We start from the raw sequence: 13,080 nt of genomic DNA, 5'->3' as shown, positions 1-13,080 counted from the left end.
GAGAAGGAGAAGGAGAAGGAGAAGGAGAAGGAGAAGGAAGAAGCAGCAGCAGCAGCAGCAGCTCCTCTTTGGCTCCCAAGAACTTAATCAATGGGATTTCACTGAATCCTCTTATAAAATGCCTCCCCTGTACAGAAAAGCTTCTCTTTGGTTGTATGAGTCCAAACAGGTTCTCTAGAGAACTATGTGTGAGAGACCAGAAATGAATAAGAAGAAAGGGAAGTCTGTTTCACTGCAGAGAGAGAAGAAAAAGTCCCCACCATTTCTTTGTAATCCATCATTTTCCCTGGACCTGTGACCTACCTATCTAAGGATGTGGGACTCAGCATGCTACACTGTCCCACTCTCTCCAGAGCTCTCATCAGTGTCCACTAAGCCAAGCCCAGCACAGCACCAGTGTGCTCAAGACTGCAGGGAAGAGAGGGGCACCCAGGATCATTTTAGCTTTGGACACAGCAGATAAGTTTGAAGTGCTAACTAGGTGCTAGGTGTTACACTATATCCCTCAACATGTACCATTGTATGGTGTACACAGTGTGCCACCAGGAGACGAGCATCCTACCAACAGATGAGAAACTGAGGTTCAAAGAGGTCTAGCTAAGATGAGACAGATGAGTGAGCCCTGATCCTCACATTCCAACATTCTGCCTAGCCCACTAGGCCAGGAGGCCCTTTTTCTGGTGGTTGAGATAGGACCAGAGCCTTTCATACTGGACAAATATTCTACCACTGAGCCACATCACCAGTCCCAACACTGGCCGACCCTTTCCTGTGAACTTGGCATGCAAATGTCAGAGATCAGGAATGGCTCACTGAGGCCCAGGTTTGTCCAGCTCAGAGTTTCCATTCCACATGTGGTTTCTCCCCAGTCAGCTTTTGGGGATCTCAGGTTTCCTTGAAGCCTGGTGCAGAGTCACTGACTGGAGGGTCTAATGGAATTTGTGTCACATATAAAATTGCTTGTCTCAGGGTAGGAGATGTTGGTAAGGTGTTTATATAGTATGCACAAGGACCTAGGTTCAATTCCCAGTCCTGCAAAACTTGCTCATTGTGGTACATGCCTATAAACCAGCGCTTGAGATGTAATGGTAGAAAGACCTGAAGTTCAAGGTCCCTGGCTACATAGCAAGTTTGAAGTGAGCTTTACCCAGACAAGAGCTGTGTATCATGTTTGACAAAATTCAGAAATTAACAATAAACCCAGAGTAGGTTCTAGCTCGCAGGAAGTTAGTTTTTTTTTTTTCTATCACAGTTTTGTTTTTGTTGTGTTTGTCTTTGTGGTTGTGTTCTGTGTGGTTAAGGACAATTATTTCCTACATCAGGTGTTGTGATTAAGTTATTTTCCTAAACATGTTGAAGTTTTGTTTTGTTTTGTTTTGTTTTGTTTTAGAAAAAATACCCATTTAAAGAAAGCTCCTTGAGTCACTAATAATGCAATGGTAACACAGACAAGGCAAACATGGTGACATCACCATGGCTCTAACAGTCAGCCAGAGCTGTTGCTTTACAGAGTGATCCTCAAACTACAGAATGTACCATGAGACCTTGGGGTGCCTGTGAAACACAACAGACCCATCCTCAGAGTTCTGAATCAGGGAGTTGGAGGCCATGAATGTACATGTTAGTATTGCTGATACAGGAGTTTCAGAAGGATGCTTTCCTGGCTAGTTATATGTGAACTTGACACCAGCTGGAGTCATCTGAGAGGAGGGGGCCTTAGTTGAAAAACTGTCTTCATGAGGCTAGGCTGAGGGCAAGCCTGTAGGGTATTTTCTTAAGTAGTGATTGACAGGGGAGAGCCCAGTCCATTGTCAGTAGGGAGGATACTACTTGGTTAGTGGTCCTGGGTTCTGAAAGAAAGCAGGCTGAACAAGCCATGAGAAGAAAGCCAGTAAGTAGCACTGTTCCACGGATTCTGCATCAGCTCCTGCCTCTGAGTTCCTGCCCTGTTTGAGTTCCCGCCCAGACTACTTCCATGAGGAACTATGATGTGGATGAATTAGCAAAATAAACCCTTTAATCCCCAAGTTGCTTTTGGTCGTGGTATTTCATTATAGCAATACTTACCTCACTCTACCTAAGACAGAAGCCTATAGGATTATAATTAACTGCTCCATCACCCTGCATCTAAACAAACTGGTTGGTACTCAGAAAAATTCACCTTTTCCTCATTCTATAGCCTTGACCCATCCTCGAGTTATTACTCTTAGTTTGCTAGGACACAGGTTCCCACCAGGCTCTGGGCTAACCTGGGCTTCCTGACAGAAGAGTCAACATCATCTTTCAGAGGAAGCTTAAATCCCAGATCTGACCTGCATGTTTATGAGAACCTGGCACTGCCCAAGGAGTCCTCCTCAATGCCCCTGTAGTTAGGATGATATAGGCCGAACCTCTGCTTTTGTCCTGATGTTCTGAATGGATGTTATTCTGTAATCTTCAAAGGAAGAAATTATTTGGGGCTGGGATGACATAGTCTAACTTTTCAAACAAAACCCTGCCCACAATGCATTCCTTGCACAGGGACAGAAGACAATTCATGAGGCATAAAAGGATAGTATAATTAGAGCCTGTCCATGTCTTCTGATGCACTGGGACCCTTGCTAAGTTTTTACCTCAGCTTTGCATAAATTAAACACCGCACAAACTTTCTTAGGCCAAGGAGGGTGTGGCAAATAACCCTCAGCACATAGCTGATCAGGTATAACCGTCTGGTCCTCCAAGGGAAACGCCTCCTAGTGCTCTGGGAACCTTGGAAATTTGAGTGTCCTGGGCTGGCACTAGCTTAGAATCCCCAACTCTCTTACTTAAAAGTTCAGCTCATTACTTTGGCATTGTCTGTGGCTGCCTTCCCATGGACTCCAGGCTATTGTGTCTCCACACTAAGCAGACCAGTGTCTACTGAAGTCCTTTACTTTGCTTATGTGTTGCACTTGGATTACCCTTGACCCCAAACCTTCTTCACCTGTCTATTAAGACCTTGAACTTAGCATACACAAGACACTATCTTCTATCCCAGTCTTAAAGTCCATCTCAACCAGGTGTTTGTACATCCTGATGCACAGCTCTGGGTATCCAAGAATGAAGTCTATGCCTCACCTCCTCCACATGTCACGGTGCAGGGAAAGAAGTCAGTCTGTCTCCACTGATGGCTGATGGGCTGGTAAAAGAAGAACTGGACCACGCTGCCTTTGGCCACCGTGTACCTGGTCTGGACAGAGAGAGCAGTGATGGCCTGGCACATTCCACACAGTGAGCCTCAGATCCTGCCTTCTTCACCTGCTTAGGCAACACCCACAAATATGGCAATACCATAAGCTACAGGAGGACTATGAGGGCTTTAGATGGGATAGCCTGTCACTCAGACTCGTCCCAAATGGGGATTCAGGAGATTGTTAACAAGTCTCCCATTTCCATATAACTCTATGCCTGTGAACGGACTCACAGAAGTATGTGAACTTGTTTGCTTACTTATTTGGTGTTTTTCCTTCCTGAAATGCTAGGTCCCGATTCCATGACACCAGAAAAAGTTTTAAATAGGGCTGGGCTTGCTTATAACATAATATGTAACTGGGACTCTAACTTTAAGATTACTGATTTTGCTTTGATGGTACAAAAATAGTATTTAATTTTCCAGGGCTGAAATCAATCAATTACAAACAAAGAAAACAATACAAAGAATCAACAAAACCAAGAGCTGGTTCTTTGAGGAAAAATCAACAAAATAGACAAGCTCTCAGCTAAACTAGCAAAAAGGTACAGAGACAGTATCTGAATAAACAAAATCAGAACTGTAAAGGAAGACTTAACCAAAAATGGGAAAATCACTAGGTCTTGTTTCAATAGCCTGTACTCCACAAAACTGGAAAATCTGAGTGAAATGGATGAATTTCCAGATAGATACCATATACCAAAGTTACATCAAGATCAGGTAAACTATCGAAACAGTCCTATAACTCCTAAGGAAATTGAAGTAGTCACCAAAAGTCTCTCAACAACAACAACAAAAGATCCCAGGGCCAGATGGTTTTAGTGCAGAATTCTACCAGACATTTAAAGAGAGTTATATCAATACTTGGCAAACTATTCCACATACCTGAAAGAGAAGGAAATAATTCATTCTATGAGGTCACAGTTACTCTGACACCTAAACCACACAAAGACTCAACAAAGAAAGAGAACTTCAATTTCACTCATGAACATCAATGAAAAAATAAATAAAATCCTTACAAACAGAATCCAAGAACACATAAAAATGTCATTCAACATGATCAAGTAGTCTTCATCCAAGGGATGTAGGTATGGTTCAGTGTACAAAAATTCATCAATGTAATCTATCTATAAACAAACTGAAAGACAAAAATCACACAATCATCTCATTAGATGTTGAAAAAGCCTTTGAAAAAATCCAACACCCCTTCATGTTAAAAGTCTTGGAGAGAGCAGTGATTCAAGGCACATAGCTAAACATAATAAAAGCAATATATACAAAGCCAATGTTCAACATCAAATTAAATGGAGAGAAATTTAAGCAATTCCACTAAAATCAGGGGCAAGACAAGGCTGCCAACTCTTCTGTATCTATTCAATATAGTACTGGAAGATCTAGCTGGAGCAATAAGACAACAAAAGTAGAGAAAGGGGATATAAATTGGAAAGGAAGAAGTCAAGATATCACTATTTGTGGAAGATATGGAAATATATATTATCGACCCCAAAAGTCTACCAGAAAAACTCCTACAGCTGATAAATAATTTAGTGAAGTGGTTGGATATGAAATTAACTCAAAGAAGTCAGTAGCTCTCATTTATAAAAACTATAAGCAGGTACAGAAAGAAATTAGGGAAATGGCACCTTTCACAATAATCATAAATAATATAAAATATCTTGGTGTAACTCTAACCTAACAAGTAAAAGATCTGTATGACAAGAACTTCAAGTCCCTAAAGAAAGAAATTGAAGAAGGTATCTGAAGATGGAAAAATCTCCCGTGCTCATGAATTGGTAGAATTTAACATGTGAAAATGACTATCTTATCAAAAGTAATCTACAGGTTTAATGCAATCTCCCTCAAAATCCCAACACAACTTTTTAAAGATCTTGAAAGAGCAATTCTTGATTTCATATGGGAAAAACAAAACCTAAGAGAGCCAATAGAAGGACTTTTGGAGAAATCACCATTCCTGACCTCAAGCTATACTATAAAGCAATAGTGATAAAACTGCATGGTATTGGTGCGGAAAGAAACATGTTGATTAATGGAATATAATCAAAGACCCAGACATAAATCCACATACCTATGGATACTTGATTTTTGACAAAGAAGCCAAAACCATATGCTGTGGTTTTTGTCTGATGCTTGTATTATATTTATTGTGTCCCCCAAATTGCACAAGAATCCACATGTAAAACACTGAGGTTCCCTAGCCTGAGGTGGTTTGCCGGCAGCTAAAGGCTGGGCAAGGAGACAGAGTTAGAACTTTTAGGGCTCCCAGGCAAGGGACCCAGGGAGGAGGAAGGAGAGAGCTGCCATGCCTGGAAAGGAGTAAAGACAAAGCCTGAGAGCTGCAGAAGAGAGCGCATGGCCATCATGTAAGAGTTGGGGATTGTGGACCAGGAAGGCTGAAGGTCTGGGTCCAAGGCAGCAAAGATGGAATATCTATTTTAGAAATTGATCAGCTGGGATTATCTGAAAATACATCAGCCATGTGGAGGTTTGGAAGTGGCCTAGCCATTGAGCTGTTTAAGGCATATTAAAATATAAGGCTGCATGTGTGTGTCTCATTCAGGAGCCCAGAACACTGGGGCAGAGCAAGGAATGTGCTACTGCCACCAGGTTGATTTGAATAGTGTTAATTGGCTATTACTACAACCATACAATGGAAAAAGAAAGCACCTTCCAAAAATAGTGCTGGTGTAACTGGATGTCTGCACGTAGAAGAATGCAACTAGATCCATATTCATTACCCTGCACCAAACTCAAGTCCAGGTGGATCAAAGACTTCAACATAAAATTCAGTATATTAAATATAATATAAGAGAAAGTAGGAAATAGCCTTGACTGTATTAGTACAGGAGACAATTCCCTGAACACAACACCTTTGGCTCAGGCTCTAAGATCAACAATAGATAAATAGGACCTCATGAAACTGAAAAGCTTCTGTAAGGCAAAGGATGCTCTCAACAGGACAAAATGGATGGCAAAGACTGGGAAAAGATCTTTACTAACCCTACATCTAACAGAGGGCTAATATCCCAAATATATAAAGAACTCAACAAACCAAATAACACAATTAAAAAATGGGGAACAGAACTGAACAGGATTTTTAACAGAGGAATCTCGAACGGCTGAGAAGCACTCTAGAAATGCTCGACGTCCTTCCTTAGTCATCAGGGAAATGCAAATCAAAATGACCCTGAGATTCCATCTTACACCAATCAGCATGGTTAAGATAAAAACTCATGGTTAAGATAAAAAAACTCAAGGGACATCACATGCTGGAGAGAATAAGGAGAAGGGAGGACACTCCTCCATTGCTAATGGGATTTCAAATTTGTGCAATGACTTTGGAAATCAGTCTGGTAGTTTCTCAGAAAATTGGAAATAGGTCTACCTGAAGACTCATCTTTAACCACTCTACATGGGAAATATAGTAAAAGTCCTTTTCCCACCATTGGTTCTCCTTGTCATCTGCTTGTTATCACAATCTCCCTGTCCACCCCTCCCATCTGACCCTCTGTCAAACTCCTTCCTACACCCATAGAGGCATAGGGAACAGGCTTTGCACAGCTCACATCTAAGCCTAACCTGCAGAAGATGTGTTCTCATCATTTCACAGAGGAAGAGCTATGGTCTTTGGCTCTGATCCTGAAATGCTCTGAGAATTAAATCCATTTAGAACCATCTCTCTCCATCAATCCTAACTATAAAGACAAAAGCTCAAAGTAAATTAACAAAAATTAATAACAATAACCTTTAGCAGTCATGGTTCTAATGTCAATGCTTCCTCTCCGTACTTCTGTCGACAATAGCCTGGCCACTCGCTCACCTGAACAAGTCCCCAGGGGCAGACACGACCTCTGACAACTTCAACAATCAAGTACATAGAGAATGACAAGGGAGCAAGGTTCAGGATCACTTACAGCAGTGTGTCCCCTGCTTTGTTAGGGAAATAAACTCACGTTCAGCTACTGACTTGGCCACTTTGAAATAATTTCTAAAATTATTAATATAAAACATTCATGGTTGTATATATTTACATATATAACTTAGCTATGAGTTTTGATATTGATGAGAAGATTTTCAAGCAGATTTATTTGACACGTGTCTATTTACTCCTCTGTGTGTGTGTGTGTGTGTGTGTGTGTGTGTGTGTGTGTGTGTGTGCACTCATTCCACAGCACTTGTGTGAAGGAGCTGGCAGGTTCCAAAGATTGGATTCAGGTTGTCAGGCTTGGTAGCAAGCAAGCACCTGCCCAGCCATCTTACTAGCCCCAGATTTACTAATTTGGGGGGGGGGGGAAATCTCACTGTATAGCCTAGGCTGGCCTCAAATTTGTTATCTTCCTGCCTCAGCTGCCTGATTACAGAAATTAATTAGCACTCTCTGCTTGAAATGCATGAAGAAATGACCCTCAGGGGCCACATTACAGGAGCATGTCAGATTCTCAGAAAGCTCTACCTTTATGATCAGCAGAAAACACTCAAGAGGGGACAGGAATTGGATGGAGGGCAGTGAAGAATGGCTGAAATTCCTTTCCCGTCACCACTATTTCGGATTGACTTGTGTCCCATAAGAAACAACACTGGGGCCTTGCAGTGCTGACATATGCCTTTAATTCCAGCACTCAGGGGGCAGGGGCAGGGGCAGGGGCAGGGGCAGGGGCAGGGGCAGGGGCAGGTTGATCTCTGTGAATTTGAGGCCAGTCTCATCTACAGAGCAAGTTCTAGGACAGCCAGAGCTACAACAGAGAAACCCTGTCTTGAAAAACAACAACAACAACAAAAAAAATAAAACAAAACAAAATTGAAACAAACAAAGAAAGAGAAACTACACTAAAGCCCTAGCCTGCAGAACATCAGAATATGGTCTGACTTGGACATAGGGTCTGTGCAAATGTCATGTTGCGGAGATGAAAGTAGTTGGCTGGGCCCTGGCCCAATATGCCTGTGTTCTTATGGAAACGGGGTTGGTTACAGAGGCAGACATGAACGAAGGGAAGATAATAGGAATTCTCTAGCTATGATAAAGGAGGAGAGAGGGACACAAAGCAGGGCCTCCCTCACAGCCCTCAGACAGAGCCAAGCCCGCTAACACCTTGGTTTTGCATATTAAGCCTCCAGAATGATAAGAGAGTCCCCCTCTTTCCCACACATTCTATCTCTGCGTACTCTGTTAATACAACCTCTGGAACCCCAGGTAGGTCCTGACTCTAAGCCACTCCCCAACTCTCATCCCTCATCCCTGCCTCCTGGCTGTGTTCTAAAGCACTGGGGAATTTGTGGCTTTCACTTCTGCTGCCCCCGTGTGGTGAGACCATGGTATGTTCTCTAGCAGAAAGGAATCCAGGCAGTCAGAGGAGCTAGCATAATTAATTCTCTAGCAAGACTCTGGGAAGAGGGCATACAAACTATCAGAGCTGGGCCAGGGAAACCTGAAGACAGGTTGCATGCTTGAAAGCTAGGGGAAAGCAACCAGAAAACATCTGCCCACAGGAGCATAAAGTATCTAAACTGAATGAAAGTGACTCTGCCTCAACAACCAGTTGTAGAGGGAAAACATCAGACCACAAAAACAAATGTGCCTTTCTCTCCGTATGTCTCCCAGCGAGGTTTCTATCACAGAAATACGTATCTTCATTAAAGTAGTTAAATTTTATTTCGTAAGGTAATCTCAATGAAATATACTCCGACTCGATAGTCCTAAACATTTATGCACAGAGGTCAAGACGCCAAGGGTAGGTAAATTCCCTCTGAGTGAGCTCAGCTTATAGCTCAGCAGTTCTCAACCTGTGTGTTGTGACCCCTTTCACAGGGTTGCCTAAGACCATCAGAAAACACAGACATTTAATTACGATTCATAACAGTTGTAAAAGTATACTGGCAAAGTTGGAATGAGAAAAATTTTATGGTAGGGCGTCACCATGTATTAAGGGGTCACAGCATTAGGAAGGTTGAGAGCGATTGCCCTGGCTCACCAGTCAGCAATTGCCTGAAACAGCAGTGATTTGGTCAAGAGTTTCTACTGCGCCTGGTGGCCAGGTACACATATTGCAGGAGCAAAATCTTCATACTCCAGGGTAAACCACCCCATTGCAACAGAGATGGGGCAGGAGCCACCATGAGAAACTATTGTTCAGGAGAACAAGATTATAGAGCGAGAAGAAGCCCACAGAAAGAAAAAAGGCAAGGCTTCCTGGACCAACCTAGCTATGAAGAAAAAGTTTCTTAAAGAGTAGAAAACAGAATATTTTCTGTAAGAATGTAAGAGTACAGTAGTTTCCAACATTTCCCTTACCGAAAGCCCTGCTCTTTATAAAAGCTATGACATAAATGATGAAGACAAGCACAGCCCAGTATCCCCATAGCTGTGCTGGCAGTAGCATAGAGTAGGTGGCCCCTGGGCCCTGCTGCCGCAGAGCTCAGTCTTAGGTGGAAGCCAGATGTCCTCTGTGGAGAGAGACTAGAGAGGTGTAGGGACATGGGGGAGGGGCAGTCATCAGTCACCCCACATAACATTACCCCTCCCTCTAAGCAAAGGAGTGTTGTTTGATTGTGTAGTGATCCCAGAAAAGATGGGTGTAAGCAAAGAGTCCTTCACCTCAGCCACAGCACAGCTGGGCAACACTACAATGTTCTGAACCAGAACTGGAAGAAAAAAAGAAATAACCGATGGAAAAGAATATTTCCTAGAAACACACATAATCTGGACAAGCTCCTGAGTCAGAGAGAAACAACCCCAGAGTCACTCTTGCTTCATTTCAAGTGTCTCCAACTTTGCCAGATTCTCTTCCACCGAGCACACTGCAGCCATGGAGGAACACGGCTGTAGGCATGGAAATGACACTCTGTTTATACACAGTTAGTTGTGTGTAACGCCCTCGTTGATAAATATGTTTTTAAACAACCCCTTCAGTCTTTAGAGCCTGAAAGCTTTCCAGACACTGAAGCTAAAGTCCAGAGCTGTTTATTTATTCAGTCGGAGAGAGCCAGGATTCAGAGGCAGGAGACAGGGGATTGCTAAATCAGAGTGCAGGGGGAAGAGGGGGTATGTTGTCATGACAGTCTACTAAAAGGTGAGTGCATATTTGGGTAAGAAGGTTGGAAATAATCTTTATTTGTGCAAGTGATATGTGAATACATAGTATTAAAATTATTTTAAGAATCATATATTATAAATGAACCTAAGGCCACTTCCCAAAACACATGTCTCCTCTGCAATGGTGACTGTGGTTTCCCTCTCTGACATACTCTCCAATATTACAAAGATGCACACACACACACACACACACAGAGAGAGAGAGAGAGAGAGAGAGAGAGAGAGAGAGAGAGAGAGCTCACAGAACTGGTTGGTTGGCTGGGAAGACAGCTCAGTTGGTAGAGTGCCTGCCATGTATGGACCTGAGTCTGGAATCCAGTGATGGAATTTAAAGCAAAAAGCTGGGGGTACTGGCACACACTTGTGATTCCAGCTCGTGCCCCCCCCCCCGAGAGACAAGACAGGATAATCTCAGGGTTCACAGGACAGTCATCCTAGCCTAATCAATGAGTCCTGGGTTGCAATGAGAGACTGTCTTCAAAACACAAAGACGATAGTTCCTAAGGAGCAATGGCTGACATGGACTTCTGGCTGCCACAAGCCTGAGCACACATGTGGACCCACCAAGCACACATGAGCACACACGTGTACCCACACACCAAGAAATCCACAGTTTCCCAGTGTGCATGATCTGGTACAGAGAATCAACAGGATCTCTTCAAGTTCTAGTCATGCAGATACTATAACCAATATCTTGGAATACTAATCATTGTAGGTCGCTTCTCCTGGCAATCCCACACAGAACTCAGAGAAACCTATGGAAGCCAGGCAGATGGCAGACACCAGGAGCAGCACGAACAGCAGCAGATGCCTGTTCCTTTAATGCAACGTGAGGGTGGCAACTGGAGAAGGTGTGGGCTACGGCAAACCAGAGAGTGATATCAACCTCCTTGGCATAGAGCAGGCCAGCAGCTACTTGTCGAATTGCAACCATTTTTACAGCAGAAAAAAAAAAACACAACAAGTAATATTTTGACCCATCTGGATGTCAGCCTCTCTGGGTCCTGACTCTCTCTCTACTTCCTGACTGCAGAGGTAGCCAGCTACGACATGCTCCCACCACCATGGCTTGGCCACCATGATAGGCTAGCCCCTTCATCTGTGAGCCAAAGCGAAGCCTTCCTTCTCTGCTCCCTTACATTCCTCTGTGTCCAGGATTTTGTTGTTATAGCAACCAGAAGAGTAATGAGCACCATTTTCCTTCATGAAGGTATAATTGACTGTCAAGGTGATTTTCATTCTTCTACTACATTTTGAATGATTTTTCTGGAAATGGAGGGAAGACTCTCACTGAATGATCATTTTTTCATTCCTTGTTCATTTTCTTCTATATCTACACTTTGTTCCTTTGTACAAGGAAAGATGGCTCAACTCTACCTAGAGAGAGAAGCGGGCTCAGGGCTCAGGAAGAAAGAGTTTGAGCGGATGCTAGTGCAGGGCTTGTCATCACCTGTGACCCTGATTTTGAATCAGCGGCTGCAGTACAACACACTGGCAGGGCTGAGGATGGGAGGGACAGCTCCTGTCAAAGGAAGTCAAAGAATAGCCCTCTGTCCTCTCCTTTTCTTCCCCAGGATGGCATGCTTAGCTAGTCCCCATCTCCACCAACCTCCATATGGACTTAAACTGAGCATGGCACATGGGGGTGATGAATATGAAGTTATCTCCCCCCTGGAAGAATGAAAATTAATTCTTAATTCTTAGAGTCTCTACTTGAGAGAGGGGAACAGTTTTTGGGAATGGCCTGTTCAGATGGAAACCCAGGAATACCCACTGTGCTTCCCTTGCTGTGCTTAAACAGGATGCTCCGAAGACGGTCCATCTACCTTGAAGATGAAATCAGCCATCAGGGGTCCCGCAATCTTGAAGGTTTGTCTGTCCGCACCCTTCTGAAACTCAATTGTCGTGTTTTCTACAATGAAAACCCCAGGACTGTTGAAGCTGTGTTCTCCTCTGCTTCCTTGAAGTGTTTTTGACTCAATAACTGAAAATTTGAAAATAAAATGTAAATGTGGGAACTACCCTAAAGACATTTGATTTTAAACGACACAATGGCTAAGTGCAGCACCAGTGGGTACAAATACAACAGATATAGTGCTGTCTCCTCACCTGATGGACACTGATTGATATTGGCAGAACAGACATGTGAGGCTTTGCGGTGCTAACAAGGGCTTTTACTCCAAATCTACTCGAGTTCTCAGAACCATTTCCAATACAGAATAAAGAGGAATATTTTCTTAGTTTATGCTTTTTCATGATGTACCTAATATCACAGACTGAGTGAAGCTAAGTCTTTTATTACTCATTCAGAAAAAAGAATCTCAATTTTGATTTAAAATATTATTTCTTTTTAAGTAGGTATAAATTCACAGAAATTAGCACAGAGAAGCCTTATGCAGTCTTCTCTTCTCTTGTCCATGGGCTGTGAATCTACAGCACCAGAGCCAACCGGGAATTGATGCTAAGATGTGTACTTTATTAAAGCAACTGTTGCTTTGCCACGATGCCGAAGAACAACTTTCCACATTTCCCAGGACCTCGGCAAGGAGTGTGTAGGAATCTAGAGAGTGGTCTGGAGCAAAGGAAAACCAGTTGCCAAGACATTCATCCACTAAGTCACAGGGTAGAGTTTATTTCCATTGGTTTGATTTGGGTACCTGGAAGAGCTACAGAAGCAAATGCTTTAGTTCTGAGTTCCCATAGAGTCCTCTGTGGCATCTAAAGCAGGTAGCTGGTGGGAGACCCCAAGCGTCTATGATCATCC

General features: G+C 43.1%; 1 protein-coding gene across 2 annotated transcripts in view; it reads right to left on the bottom strand.

The window, feature by feature from the left end:
- Adamtsl3 (ADAMTS like 3) overlaps positions 1 to 13,080 on the bottom strand; it is a 270,398-nt gene that overhangs the window by 102,239 nt on the left and 155,079 nt on the right. For both annotated transcript variants that reach the window (XM_029480045.1, XM_021167800.2), the window contains exons 9-10: positions 12,143 to 12,300; positions 3,097 to 3,208 (exon numbers count right to left, since the gene is read on the bottom strand). In XM_029480045.1, coding sequence (XP_029335905.1) covers positions 3,097 to 3,208; positions 12,143 to 12,300 — 270 coding nt within the window. The remainder of the gene's footprint in view (positions 1 to 3,096; positions 3,209 to 12,142; positions 12,301 to 13,080) is intronic.

The sequence above is a fragment of the Mus caroli genome, chromosome 7 (genome assembly GCF_900094665.2).
Source record: "Mus caroli chromosome 7, CAROLI_EIJ_v1.1, whole genome shotgun sequence".
Taxonomy (NCBI): Eukaryota; Metazoa; Chordata; class Mammalia; order Rodentia; family Muridae; genus Mus; species Mus caroli.
This window is presented reverse-complemented; position numbering and strand designations above follow the sequence as displayed.